Source organism: Amia ocellicauda, chromosome 7 (assembly GCF_036373705.1).
Source record: "Amia ocellicauda isolate fAmiCal2 chromosome 7, fAmiCal2.hap1, whole genome shotgun sequence".
Taxonomy (NCBI): Eukaryota; Metazoa; Chordata; class Actinopteri; order Amiiformes; family Amiidae; genus Amia; species Amia ocellicauda.
In genome coordinates this window covers 8,285,261-8,300,358 of record NC_089856.1, presented here as the reverse complement: position 1 = coordinate 8,300,358, position 15,098 = coordinate 8,285,261, and the positions used below count along the sequence as shown (strand labels likewise).

General features: G+C 41.6%; 1 protein-coding gene across 3 annotated transcripts in view; it reads left to right on the top strand.

Moving 5' to 3' along the window:
• Positions 1-15,098, top strand: part of spats2 (spermatogenesis associated serine rich 2) — a 39,550-nt gene extending 24,452 nt beyond the window's left edge. For all 3 annotated transcript variants that reach the window (XM_066708178.1, XM_066708180.1, XM_066708179.1), the window contains 8 exons: positions 421-667; positions 2,708-2,911; positions 4,678-4,813; positions 6,037-6,095; positions 8,530-8,639; positions 9,804-9,906; positions 11,048-11,211; positions 11,644-15,098. In XM_066708178.1, the coding sequence (XP_066564275.1) occupies positions 421-667; positions 2,708-2,911; positions 4,678-4,813; positions 6,037-6,095; positions 8,530-8,639; positions 9,804-9,906; positions 11,048-11,211; positions 11,644-11,883 (1,263 nt within the window). In that variant the 3' untranslated portion in view covers positions 11,884-15,098. The remainder of the gene's footprint in view (positions 1-420; positions 668-2,707; positions 2,912-4,677; positions 4,814-6,036; positions 6,096-8,529; positions 8,640-9,803; positions 9,907-11,047; positions 11,212-11,643) is intronic.

The following is a 15,098-nucleotide window of genomic DNA, read 5'->3' as shown; positions in this document are numbered from 1 at the left end:
ATTGATATTTGTTGGAGAGCAATACAGAATGCAAAGGATTTTAAATTGGTTGAGTGGCAGTCTAAGGTTTAGTCTTAATTCAGCTTTCTCTTATGGAAGATTTTCTCTATTCTGAATTGCTATTCAAACTCTGAAAAGTTATCATTGTTAAATAGGTATAGTTCACTTGGTATTTATTAAACTGAATAAAGAATAAATGTTTTTTTTTCTGGTATAACTGAATACTCTCGTGTTAGTGATGCACGTATTGTTTTTGGACAACTGAAATCTGCATAGTGGCAGGAGGAATTAAGAACTGGCAGACCTGTACTGCAAATGACTGCAAAATACTGTCCCATGTCTGTTCTTTCAGCTCATGCCGGATCTTTAGAATTTAAGTGCTAGTGCATGATCTTTAGTCTTTTCATTCTCTTCTTTTAGCCCAAGAAGAAGAAGAAGCCCAAGCCACAGCCTGAGAGTGGGAATGGGCAGGTTGAAGCAGAGCTGGCAGATCCCTCGCAGCCCCCTGCTGCCCCCAACAAAGATGGCCTAAATGGCTTTCACGCCAATGGCTCTGTGCTGGACGGTGACTCAGTGGACTCCCTCAGTGAACAGCTGGACTCTGTATCTCTGGACACGGCCGAGCTGGACTCGGAGCCCGCAATGGCAGAGCTCTCGGACACTACAGGTCAGTCAGCTGAGGGAGATTGAGTCAAGCCCCGGTCAAATGCTAGATAGCTGGGATTTGGGAAATGAGTGATTTGCCAAACGGGTTACTGGGGGATTTTAAACACTTGTCCATACGCTGCTTTTTTTTCTGAATGTGCTGCAAGTTTTATGACTGAGGTGGTAATGTAACGGTATGTCCTCTACATTTTAAATTAAGTTAGATAGCGGTTTACACAGTCACTAGGACCTAGATTCAAATAAGCAATAAAGTACATGCCACCAAACCCTTTCCTGCCCCACAATTACAATACAAATTTAACTCTTATCTCCTAAACCTGGTTTTAATAATTAGTTTAGTTGTTTGTAGTAACAGAATTATATTGGGCTTCTGTGAATCTCTATTGTGTCTATAGTGCAGTTTCCCATTTCTACAGTATCTTTTATAGCTAGTTACCAGCCCCACCTTCCCCAGTATGTATTTAAGAATAGACTGATGGTTGCATCCCCCTGGTCCAGATGGTCTTCAGGGTCAAATGTGCAAGGGGATAAGCAGTCGGTACATAGTCTGCAGCTTCTGATCTTTTGCTTATAAAGATGCACAAACCGAATGTCCGCATTTAATTGCATCAGTGGAATGGGAATCATTCTGAATTGACAAAGGCTAAGAGGAAAATCTAGCACTGAATCATAAAACTATACCATGATGTGACTCACGCACTCCACAGCAACAGTGCTGGAGTGATTCACTGGACAGTGGGGTGAGTGGGTGTGAAATTTGCTGCAACTGTCTGTGAAGCTTCAATCCCTCGCTATTGTAAAATGCTTTTTCGTAGACTGATTTCTGCTTCTTCCTTCCCATGTCATTTTGAATTAAGCTGTTCCTGTGTATTCACTGAAGCCATCTAAACTGTTTTAAGTCCATTATCCTTCTGGATATGTTTGGAGTGTCTTGCGTTTACCAGCTGTAACTGGCCTAGCATCAACAACTACAAATAACTAACACAAACTGCAAACTATAAATTCAGGAGACTTTAATTCTAAAGGCATTTATTTATTCTTGGTTTTTCTAGGTTTTTTCCTACGACACCCATGGTATTTGTATGTAAGTTTTAAGTTTTGTAACAAAATTTAATGCATTTTGTACAAGGAAAGACCCCAAAACTTTTGAGGCTTGGGGTCTCAGTTACTCTATAATCTGGACTAAAATATTGTTGTACTGTAATGTACAGGTTCTGTGTACAATGAAATGAAATGAATATATATATTTTGATCCTGTTTTAAGAAGACATTTGATGTGGTATTCTTTAGAATGTTAAAACCAAAAAGGATCCAAACCTGGTTATAGTACAACCTTCAGTATAATGGCTTCTTTCACAATTTCACCTTTTAAGCTGTGTTGCAAAATGCAGGCTGACCATTTACATAAAGCCAAATTTAGCTCTGTTCAAATTTGTTACTATGTTTTTTTTAGCAGCAGCTGAGAAGATCTTGTAATTGTAAGAGCTGAGTGTCTGATTAAATCCAAAATGTTTTCATGATGCTACATTTGTCAATTTCCACGAGGAAAGGCACAGCCCTACAATGAATTGTTACTAAAAAACATGCATCTTTTTCTACGAGGATTTCCTTCTATCTGTGTGCTTAGTGTCTTAATGTTAATCCAGAACATTACAAACAATAACAGTGAGCCATGTCTTATTCTGCCCTGCTGGGAGTCAGGGCTCCATAGTAACAGGGGGCAGTTTGAGGGTAATGTTTACCTAATGTTTAATATTAGTTTATGCTAATAAAGACATCTAAGAAGTCGGTGACCTTGGATCAGCCAATCATGGTCTGGTTTTTGCTTACTTGCATATGAAAAAGCCACAGTTTAAAATTGCAAAGGTGTAATGCTTAATTTTCATGCTGGTTTCAATTTTACAGTGATCTCGGTATCACAGTGACCTTGGACCCATTTTTATTTATTTTTTGCTCTTCAAGAATCAGTTTATATTCCCCATCCCTTTTTATCAACCCTAAAGGACATGTTCTCAGTAGAACTTCATTTTCCTCCCCAAAGGAACAGAAGCAGAAGACGGCAAACCCAAAACTGACCTGCAGAGCCAGGCAGTGCTTCAGGCCCATGTTCCCCGGTCCCACCAGATCCCCAGAGGCCCTGGTGGCCCTGGTGCCAAGCCCCGCCCCCGCGCCGGCTCCAGCTCCCAGCAGACCGCCACACTCTCGCTGCTCATCCCTGAGGGCTCGGCTTCCAACAAGAAGATTGGTGAGAGCTTTGCCCCTCAGACTGTGATGCTGATGTTTTGAGTTTTGTGTGTTCCAATCAAGATGCCTGTTAAACATAGTCTAATCCAATCATGCCATCTTATTTTAATCTAGTGACTTTTCCCTAAGAGTTGCCTCAGTGCTTTTAAAGGTCAAAATATACATGAATTGCAAGTCAATATTGACAGTACACTACATAAATAAAACCATAGGCATGGAGCAGAGAAACTTAAAAAAAAAAAAAAAAAAAAAAAAAAAACTACTCCCATAGAAGAAAAACCTGATTGCCAAAGTGTAAAGTTATGGCAACGTCATCCCTCTGAACTGAAGTCACCCCCCATTTTAGTATATCGACCTTTTGGAGTAGCGGGTGTCCAGAAAGCATCCACTGTCTTGTGTTCAGCATCCTAGGTCATCTCCAAATTCAGTCCCTTGGTCTTCTAGCTTTCATTCCACCCGAGCCCTTCATTTTATTGTTTTGGTTAAACCATGTCTAAAACATCATCCTTTCATATAATTGTAAATGCAATTACACTTGCACATCTGCTATGTTAAAGTGGCCGACTGGTTTTATAGCCCCAGGAAAGGGGATTCCTCCATGAAAGCATAACTGTAGTAATTTGATAGAAAAAGTGCAAAAGACTTTATTAACAGTTAGAAATGTGTTCTACAAAAATCCTTTTGTTGTACATCATATGGACAGGTACAGTAATGGCAACTTTCTCAAATGATAAATCCAGTAAACATGGAATAATTGCAACAATGACAAGAAATGTTCAGAAGACATGAAAATAGTCACTGTCTTGTGATTGATAGCAAACCATCGAATTTCACTAGTTTGTCATTTTATCCATACCTTACTCGACCAACTGAACAATTTTCTCCGGTTTTAAGTGAATTTTGAAAGCCTTTAAACGCTGCTGGAATATCAAGAGCACTGATCTGAAGGTGGAATATTGTCTGCATTTACTAAATTCTTACTTGTAGCTTTTGCTGTTGCAGCAGTTATACAAGTTTCTACTTTTCATTTAATCTACCTTGCCGATACGTGCTACTTCTGCTGCAAAAATAGATTCTGAATATACTTCTCCAAGATGATTGGGAGGAAATTACATGGGGGAAGTATATTTCTGCACCACTTTCATTATAGATTGTGCTTTTAGATGTGTACACCACTAACTTCCCTAGTACATATTTTATAATGGGAATGAAAATATTTTACAGCATATTTATGCTCTTGTTGGGAGTAGGCAGTAAGTGGTGGACATAGAAATGATGACAATGAATCTTCTGTCAATGCCCAATGATGCTATGAATAGTGTTTTGCTGCACGTCTTTCGGAAGATTGTTTGACTTGGAGCTTGTATGATCCATTCAGTGCAATAGAACGCACACCAGGAAGGTCACATTTTTCACAGGTTATTCATTTTAACAGCTTCTTAATTAATCCACTTACTCAGTTAAGTGAATTGAAACTGAAATGTAAATACAATTGGTTCTGAAAATTGAAACAAACATCTTAAGGGTGTGTGCTTATAATTAACATGAAGATAAGTACTGTTTTGTATTTCGTGAAGGTCTTGAAGGTTCAAAAGGACAGTGTTACAATGCATTCTGTCTTTTGTAGTCTAACCTCTTTCACTGTTGGGCTTAATAGTTACTTTAGCATCTGTATCTATCCATATTTGTAGTCCCTGAAGCAAGGTGATACTGAAGGCTTGGCCATCTCCAACACCCACATTAATGCTTTCCCTCTGTTTTTCGCAGCTTCCAACATCGACAAATCTGTGAAGGACCTGCAGCGCTGTACGGCCTCGCTCACCCGCTACAGGGTGGTGGTGAAGGAGGAGATGGACTCCTCCATCAAGAAAATGAAGCAGACCTTCGCTGAGCTGCAAAGCTGGTAGATGGAGATGTTCCTTTGCAGTCTGACAAGGATTTTACATAAGAGTCTATAGAGCTTCCTTAGGCCTACTTTTATAGCATCACATGGCAGGGCTTGCTGTTGACAGTTCTGTCTTCAGGCAATGGATTATGTGGCCTTTCCCACACGTTTTGCAAAAGTCTTTATTCAGCATCTGTACTTGCTGACCCAGGGGAATTCCTTAGCACAATTTCTCGGAGGCCATCAAATCGGCTGCCTCTTTACATGGTGAGGACCGCAGCAGCACTTGTGAAACTGAAGTGCTAATGAAATGGTTTCCTGCTAGTACAATAAGTCACTGCCTTGTTTGTGAAACCAGTTGTGTGCCCCAGCAAGTCCTGGCAGTGCTGGGAGGTCCCCTCACTAGCTGAAAGCAGATCTTTCAGGACCTAACCAATTGATTTAGAAAGGAGTTATCCATCTCCCGTGAACCAGCATACCAGAGTATTTTACCAGTTGATCATATAGTCGAGCTCCTTTTAAGAGGTGAATATGAAATTGAGTACCAAACTTCAATACTGGCCTGTGCCAGTTCATGGTTTTAAAAACTGAATTGTCAGTTCAAAAAGTTGTCAGACCTAAATTTCTTATTGACCTAATCCCAGGATTAATCTTTATAACCAGGTTTGCTCATAATCTCCTGAGCTAATTGGGTAGTCCATGTAGCAAAAGTGAACTTTGACCCAGGTAGTGATCTGGCATTTAACAATCAAACATTGTGATGCACGAAGTCCATGCTTATTTGCTTAGAGCAAGTGTAGATCAAGAGTGCCTGCTGAAGCAATCCTTTATTTTATTGCCTTTCAAGTGCATGCCAGCAGTGTTTGAGTAGGGTTAGAAGGTCCAAGTCCACTCATTCTTGAGCTCCAAGCCTAGGCAATCCTGACTATTACCTAAAGCCAAACACTGTGCATTACTGCCGAGCACTGATGCCCAAAAGCTCCCAGAGTGCTTTCGTTTTAGCCGATTTTTATTGTGATTGACTTCAATTCTCACGCTAAAACCCTCCACATCTGTCTGTTATTGAAAAGCAAAATAAAACAAAACTGTGCTCTCAGATGTAACTCGGAAAGAACGGCTTATGTTAATCACACCTGTTATAAGAGTGGAGGTCACAAATGCTCCAGTGATAACTATGAGCGATTGGTGGGGTTGCTATATTCACTGCAGTCTTTTTGCATCACTGCCTTCTGTCTTCATAGTTTAATGGACCGTGAGGTGGCCCTGTTGGCGGAAATGGACAAAGTCAAAGCAGAAGCCAGTGAGTAGATCCGTGTCGCAATGCTTTCACAACCTGTCCCATCTGAACTCTATGCTTTTCTCTTTGGTAACTTGTGAAAGTTTTTCTGGGGGATTCCAATGCAAACTATAGGCGTTTTGACAGCCATTAATCATTTTCCTCCTCACACCAAGTCAGAAAGCCAACCGCGAGGGGCCTTGGGCCATATTCCTCTAGGTTTTTAATACGCCTTTCAAATAAGTGATTAATAGTTAATGACAAGTAATTTGACTTGGCTTCAAATTAGTTCAATTATGTAAATTTGGGGTGGAACAAACTGGAGCCCTTGAGGCCTGGAGTTGTTCATCCCTGCTTTTAGGACAAGTGTAACCAACATTTTCAGATTACACGCATTCCCCTGTGATCAGCTTTCTCCACAAATGATGAAGCACAGGGGTTCTGTTGTTGGTATGCCATCTCATTTAAAGTCGCAAAGGGGTTGGCATGGTTTTATTTGATTGGTTAACGTCACCTGGTCTAAAGGCGCCCCTGCCTCGGAGTCCCCGAGTCATCTGCATTTGTCTGGGGACAGCTATTCATTTATCCTTTCAAATTGTACCCCGTAAAAAGTCAGTCACACCAAAACTGAACTTTTTCATCAAGGCCTTCTATTGAGTAATCAAAGGATTAGATTGAACTCCTTTCTAACTATTTGGGATTTAAGTAGTCCTGTCATCATTTTGCTTGAATGTATGTCTGTCATCCCTTTAGCCCTGCCTTAAATTAAAATCCATCTATAACTCTGGATCCTTGCAATATCCTAAAAGATTTCCTATGATGAACTAAATTCAAATCAAGGTATGGATATAATATAATGTGTGAGTCAAAATACTCAAATCCTTCGGAAATGCTTGTCCCTCTCACTGCAATTGAATCTCAGGCTTTTTAAATGTTGGCCTAGAATGTAAAGAGGTCCAGTTAGAGAGAATTTCTTGAAGCAAAGGTCCGGAAGATCATAATTTCTAACTATTTAGTGTGATATATATCAACATCTGCATGTAATCAATACCTGCTACTGCACTCATGCATTCTTTGACAACCCCTCCATCAGTAAATGGCTTTTTGTGTTGACCCAAAATCCAAGCAACTCTGAGGGAACACTCATGAGCACGTTGTTGGGCAGTGAATGTGTGGCTCAGGATCCTGGTGGACTGGTCATATTGGGCTCTGAGACTACCTATTTTCTGTGATGTCACTTCAGATTTGAGTGGGTATGTTTCTTCAAAACCTTTGTTTTGTCTCATAATGGCGTTTAACATTGGCACTTTTAATAAGTGCCATGGTTTCTGAACATATGAGACACACTGGTTTAGTGCTCCCAGTGGGAAGTATGAACAGAAATGAGTCTGTCCATTCCGGATTAAATCCTCTATTTTCGCTGTCCACTTTTCTTTTTTTGGAGAGCGCCATTTGTTCCTTATTTTTCTCTCCCTTTCTCAGTCTCGCCTGTCTTTTTCTCAACTTTTTCCAGTGCAGTCGTCTGTATCGCTATCTTTCTTTTTCTTTCTACCGTCTTTTCATGTGTAACTTGCCTCTCATCTGTCTGCACTGTAGAGTCACAATGTTTACCGCCTGCAATGCACAGACTTGATTGGCTGAGTGGTATCATGTGGGATGGCTTAACTCGCATGCAATTGGTCTGTGTGTTTCCTCATCCACTAAACCACTACCGTAAAGACTACTGGTTAAAATAGAAGCGCCACGTCAGGTTTTAAATCATAACCTTCTGTTTTGGCTGTAGGTCCGGGTCCGTATGGAACAGCTTCTGGGTCCGGATCCGGACCGTGGTCCGCCTGTTAGTGACCTCTGGCCTAGAATCTTTCTAGAAACTGTCCCCCCCACCTTTATTTCTGGTCTCTCTGCCTGTTCTGTGAGGGTGTGCGATTTGTGAGCATGGTGCTGGTCTCAGTTGTCTGGGATGTGAATAGAGTCTTTGTGTGCAGGGGCAGCTCACTAATCCACCGCCGCTCCGCACCCTGAGCTCTGCAGCCCAGCATCCCACAAAACGGCTACTGGAGTGGCCAGGCCAGGCATTCATCCACACCTCCCTCCCCCTCTCTCTGTCTGGATAAGAAATCTCTTAAGACATCCTGCTTTATCTTGCCCACAGTCATTCCAGCTACTGCGTGCTCCAAAATCTTACTTAACTGCAGTTAAATGTTAAGGATTTTTATTCAGGGTATTTTTCTGTTATTGGTTTCCTCTTCTGCTCTTTTCAATCTGCAAAGTTGTTTCTGTACTTCAGTTACAGAGATGGTCAAGTAACAGTCCTCCATGCTTTCTTTATCCATTGGTATATGAATATTAATGTTTTTGGGCCTGTGTACATAAGCACCATCTGTGCACTAATATCTTAAGGGTATTAAGGACTTTTATGCCACCTAATAAATCAAGTAAAATAGCATGTGTGTTGCAGTGGCAATCCTGGACGGCCGGCAGAAGAAAGCAGAGGAGTTGCGGCGGTTGACTGACCAGGCGGCGGCCATGTCTGAGGAGCAGCTGAGCGAACTGCGCGCAGACATCAAGGTGAGACTGGGCCCAGGATCGCATGGCGCTGCTCTCGGCTCACCGAATCACTACAGGAACAATCACACCTGCTCCCAATTATTAACCAGAACAACCAGGGAGGCTTTTAGCTGGCCATTCCTAGAAGGCAACTTCTGGCCTTTGTTCCAACTGGGATTCTCAATTTAACCTAGTTTGATCAATTAGACATTTGAAGTCTTTTAAATGCATGTTGCAGTTTGAGGCATAAAAGATACTTCTGTACAGACTGCAAATTATACTACAGATTAAATAAATTAACTAAATTCTTCTGATTCATAATCTTCTAGTCAGACCAAGGAAGATTTGGGAGAAGGGGCTCCTGGTCTTAAGGACTGCGATTGAGAATATTTGTACTAAAATAAAGGCCCTGGTCCTCTTCCTTGTATAGGACAAGGGGCTCTGATCCTAGTAGTAAAGGGCCAGCAACTTTTCTAGCTCCTTTAAATCAAATGGCCAGCACTTAGTCAAACCTGAAGTACAGTAGAATCATCCACAAAACTTTGTCCTGTTGGAATTAATTCTGTTTTTAACATATCATTGCTTAAACGCCACCACTTAGAAAGCCAGCTCTGCGGGTCCAGAAATACAGATTTGGCCTCTAATGGGTCTGTGTATTGAACACCCTTTACTGGTTAATTGTTGTCATCTGGTGTAATTCTGTGTACATGTTGCTGGATAATGAGTTAAAATACGATTAACTGAATCGCCAAAAAGGACATTTTTCTTAATGTGGCAATTTAAGCAATAAATCAATCTCATTTATTTCATTTCAGATTTCATTTCCATTTTTATAATCTAATACAAATTAAAGTAACATTTGGTACTATTTCAATAGAATGTAAATTTAAAGTTTACAAATGTAGTTCTGCAAGGTTATAATTCTAATCTTAATACTCTTTAGGTTATTATCTTTCTATCATTCCTTTCTATTGGAAGACTAATTGTTTTATATACCCAGTGGAACCAAGGAACAATTAATTGTGTGTGTATTTAACACATCATTTTTGTTTTCCAATTCACTGACCTGGCCATGGATTTTGCATGATAAGCACATGGGTAATTACAGGTCATACAGCGGTCTTGTGGAAAGGGTGTCTGTGTATATTCAAATACAACATTGAGTCATTTTCTTTCCTTCCATAGCACTTTGTGAGTGAGCGCAAGTATGACGAGGATCTGGGAAGAGCTGTCAAGTTCACCTATGAGCTGGAACCTGCCAAGAAGAACATCATGAGTTTTGGCCATGGTATGCAAAATGGGCCTCCCTTTATGGGCTCTGCAGTTTGCTGGTGTTTGGTTCTAGCACATTTCATTTGCCCAATCCGAGGGGTGGCTAATTCCAGTCCTTGAGGGACACCAGGGTTTCTGGTTTCCATTGTGCATCAGGTCTTAATGACTTAACTGAAGTTATTCTTTGGATAATTAGTTGAATTCAATGATTATTCCTGGGTGGAAAAGTTACTTTTTAAACTTGCAGAAACCTAGTGACTGGTTCTATAAAATGGCTTAAGTGAATTTCCCCCTTGGTTTACATCTTAACTGGTACTTAAGTGTAAGGGTGTAGCATAAAACAACTTAAGTTAAATGCCTTAAGGGGAAGGTAAGGAATCCTACGTGGGTTGAACACATAAGTGTATACACTTAACTAACTTAAGGGAAATATTTAACTGTTCGAAGATTTTTCATATTCACAAATCTAGAGTTAGCCGTATTATTCACAAGGTTTCCAATGCTTTGTCGAAGGGTTGGACAGTTCATTCAAGCATTTCCATTTGCCATTATGTTGAACAAATTTAAATAAAACAAATACCTGAGGCGTCGTGCTGTTTCTATGGTAACCGGCCTGCAGCACTCAATAAGCTTAGTCTATTGGCTGCAGAAAAAGTTGAACAAGACGCAAGGGATTTTCCTAACCTCAGGGGAATATTTAAGGTGGGTTATGCAACACTCTTACTTGATCCCCTTCTATAAGGGAGAAGTACTTAAGGTGTTTTATGCCACTGACCGCAGATCCTCCAGTTTGGAATTGGCTACTCCTGTCCTGAGCCAATCGGAGAGATGGACTGAGTCGATCATTTATCCCAGGGTCAACTGACTTACACAACTTGCAGGACTGTTGCCCAACCAACAATGGACTGAACTTTCCTTTTTGTTTTTGTTTGTTCTAAACTCCTATTGCCAAACAGGGAAGGACCAAGGACAGATAAATAACCATGGGAGATAGTGTTACATGACTCTGACTTTACAGGAAAAAGAAATCCACAATCTGTGCCAGTATTACAATAGAATACAAAAATATTGACCTCATTCTTGTTTTAGTCATGTAGGGAAAAGGCGGTCTAAGTTTAACTTTCTTCGGTTCTCCTTCTGAATTGTTTCTCCAATAGTGTATCATCCTCAGACGGGCTACTCCAGCCGCTCTCGTTGCAGCTCCGCTTCCTCCTCCCTCACCAGCCCCGGGACCCCCGAGGGCCCCCCGCCCCCTCTTCCCCAGGCCTCAGGATACAGCCCCCGGGATGCTGCTGCTCGACCCACACAGCCCCACAGACAGGTGAGCCACCCCACTGAATGAAAAGACCGAGTGACTGCCCTGTATTAACTCAGTGATCTGCACGTGACCTACCAGAACCTTGTCGGCTAACCTGTTCCTGAATATCTTGGTCCTCTAATTTGTCAAAAATGACCAATAGTGTTCAATAACTGAATCAACTATGTACCGGTTTGGTTCAGAACAAGCCCCATCTTTGTCACTTGCTAGTTCCGTGAACCTCATGTTCCAAATGAAGGGGGTGAATACTTACTATAATATGACCTGTGGATTGCATTCCGTCATGTTCCCTTCAGTATTCTTTTATACTTTAACTGGTTTAACATCTGAAAGATCTATAATTTGTTTTAATATTACTACAGTGCAACATTCCTAGCTATAATGTGACTGGAACTGGTAGATAATGCTAAGGGATCGTTCTTCTCTCTCCGACAGGGCTACCAAGGAAATCGCAGGCCGGGTCAAGGCTACCAGCCTGGAGGTCAAAGATCGAATGGAGCCTACTACCAGGACCGAAACCCCGTCCGGACCAGCAATCGCTACCCCACCAACCGCAGCCAGGGGGTGGCCCCGGCCGCTGCCCCTGCCCCACCTTCCGCCAATGGCTCCACCCAGCACCCTCGCCCCACTCCCAATGGGCTGCCCCAACGCCCACCCCGGACTCACTGCCCCTGACACAGCCCACCCATCCCCCTTCTCCCCAGAACCACCCCCACCACCTTCCCCCACATTACGTCCCCCCCTGGACAGCACCTCTACCTATTGAAGATGTAGAAATCGTTTACATCCTTTGAGCTGTAGTGCCACCCAAGGTCCTGTCATTCTGCCATCCAAATTGCTATCCTGCCCCTTCTCTCCCTCTGTCCTGTGCCCATTCTTGCCAGTCTTCTGTCGCTCTATCAGATGCCTTTGTCTGCTGCTTTTACTTGTGCTTCCCACTAGTACAGGTTGTCAGTCATAATTGCTCATACCATACAAGGCTTCCCATGGGTTGTATAGGTGTTTTGTTAGTGGAATGAGTTGTTATCCAGTGTGGGTACTTGGTAATGGAATGGAGTACAAACTTGTAGTAGTTCTGGGGTATGAACTCTTAGATGCACACTTTGTGGCTAATCTTGAGCCATTTAGTTCAATTTTATTTTGATTTTTACTTCTAAGTTTTGAGCATTGCCTAAATTTATTCCTATTTGCCTCCTACAAATGGCACAACATGCCAGACTTTCTACGATAAGGTTATTGCTGGTCTTGGGTGATGGCAAACTGCAACCTTTGAGTCCCTGTTAAGCTTGTGCTTCTGTGGAGATGAGCTTTGGCAGTTAGTCTGAACGATTTCTGATGTTCTTAAACCATCAGTCCAGAGGCATTTGGAGGCTTCTTAAACCCTTCTTCAGTGTTTGTTTGGTTAAATGACTGATTTAGGCTCCACTAATGCGAGAGCATGTTGAGTTTGTCGAAATACCTGGTGTATTTCACAAACGTATGAGCTTGTGTGCATTGTATCTGGAGTTTGCCATCTCAAAATTGTTGACCTAGACTTTAGCTGTAGCTCAGAGTTGTGCATTTTGGCTCGGCTCCAAATCTTTTCATGTGCCTGGAAGGAGTTCGTAGAGTCCTGTTCTTGGTTAATTACTTGATTTGTCCTAATAGAGAATCGATTTTTATTATATAGAATTCGTTTTTGGTTTTGATTTAAATATACTTAGTAAGTAGGTGCCACCCTCCTCCGTCACAAACTTTTCTGTAAAAGTCTGTCCCAGTTCTTGTACAGAAAAAAATAATACTAAAAACAAAATTTTAAAAAAATAAAGAAATAAAATATGGATGGGGCGAAATATTCAGAACTGGGGAAGGTTGATTTGTAAAGGTTGTACACTTTATTTAGCATGCCTTCAATGCAGGGCTTTATTGCATTATAGACTGAACTTTACCTCATTATAGATGTCTGTTTACACTGCATGGATGTCGAAAGTTTTGGTTCTGGTTTGTTCACAAAACGAAAGTCGCATTGCATTGCATTGCATTGCATTGCATTGCATTGCATTGCATTGCATTTTTAAGCGATCAAAAATGTAATGGGAAAAGTAAGCAGGCAGAAGTTAATGTATTGTGAATTGATGTATAGATCAATTTTCTTTTTCTATTCATTTACTTGAATAACTGAATGCAGATTTTCCAGCTTATAGAATGTAGCAGCTTCTGTTGGCCTAGGATTCAGGTGAACCATCACACTTTTATATATATATAAATGTATATAAAGGGCAACTGCAAAACTATTTGATCCATCTACAATTCAGTAATTGATAAACCCAGTTTTGCAAGTGTAGTTTTCCAGCTTGCATCACCTAATTGGTTGGAGAGGAGCAGACCTAAGATCTGCCCTACACTTTGTCCCTAAAGGGCATAAAGTGAATAATGGGGTAATGTTTCTCTACTGTACATTGTTAAAGCTAGGAGGTGTCTTTAATACTTTGTGAACCTGCTGGTTTCAGACGAGTTCTGTGATTTTTCCTCTCTCTCTATGTTGCTTGAGCTCTAGTTGCGAGTGTCGAGCGCTGAATTCCATCTGAGGGCTTGACATTTTGTCTTTTATTGCCAGAGCTGGGTGATTCCCATTATTGACCCTGTGATCTGCCACATGGGATGCGTTCCTAAGCAATATCAAATGTAAGGTAATAAAAGCTGAGGCAGTTTTGTTCTTCAAATGCCTTCCTTCAGTGAGACATTTGCACAATTGTTGCCTCACTGCCTCTAATCTTAGTCTGGGCTCCATTTGCCAATAGCCTTAGCTTCACTTCCACGCTGCCTCTGGCACGTCAGAATCAATTTTTTCTAGTCGCTGTCCATCTCTGCGTGTGCTTGTGAGTCTGGACTGTAAGCTGTTATGCAAACTTTGAATCTCTGCTCTTTGTCCCCCCACCCCCCCCTCCCTTCTCTGAATCAGCTGATACCATACAACCACACCTGGAATGCTTTAAACAGTGTGCACATTGTGGATGGCGAAAGCTAGTCAGATTTGACTTTGGTCTCATGTATTTCAAAGCTCGGTGTCCAGAGCCTCGCTGGCGTTACAGCCTGACTCACAGTGGCTGACTCTTGCTAGCTACTGGTGTTTCAGTGTTGTACGCTGTCTGTGCTTTTTTGTCATTTGTTTTTGTTTGTTAATTTCCAAAGAATATTGTTGAAAAGCATTCAAACTTGCAGGCCACTGCCATTCTTTCAAGTACTGTATCAGACCGTTGTTGAATCTGTGCTCTTAAGAAACCTGCTCTCTCTCTCTCTCTCTCTCTCTCACACAAGGTCAGTATCGCCCCTTGGTTGCTGCTAATACTTTTAGGGGGATTCCAATTACACAGCAGTCCAGAGCCCTCAGATGGGTGGCATGCGATTCATGTCTGCAAATACACACGACTGGATATTGTACAGTTTGTCATTATTAATAACCTTGAACATTTCAAGTCAGCATTACTTTGCTTCCCTAATTCAGAGTTCACTGACACCGCTTGCGGGTCTCTTGCCTTTTTGTCTGTCAATATGAATGCAGATGGCCTTGTTCTGAAATAAGTCTGCAACACCTGATTGTCCCGGCTCCCAATTGCAGCATTTGATGCTTCTAGGATTTATTTTTTATTCCACTTTAATTTCTTTCCTTCTATGCATCAGAGACTGCTCTAAAACTAGAAGTGCCTTCTGTCGTCTCCCTAGATCCTGCCATCCGTCCCCCCTTTCTTTCCCCTCCAACTATGGACCAAAGACAACCCCTCTCCTCTTCAGTGTAGGCCCCAGTAGACCAGCACTGGACACCATGCCCTTCACAGACCAGAGTGGCCATGCTCTCCTTGATTCTTCTTGTTACTGTTATCAATTATTATTAAAATTGTTAGCAAATACAA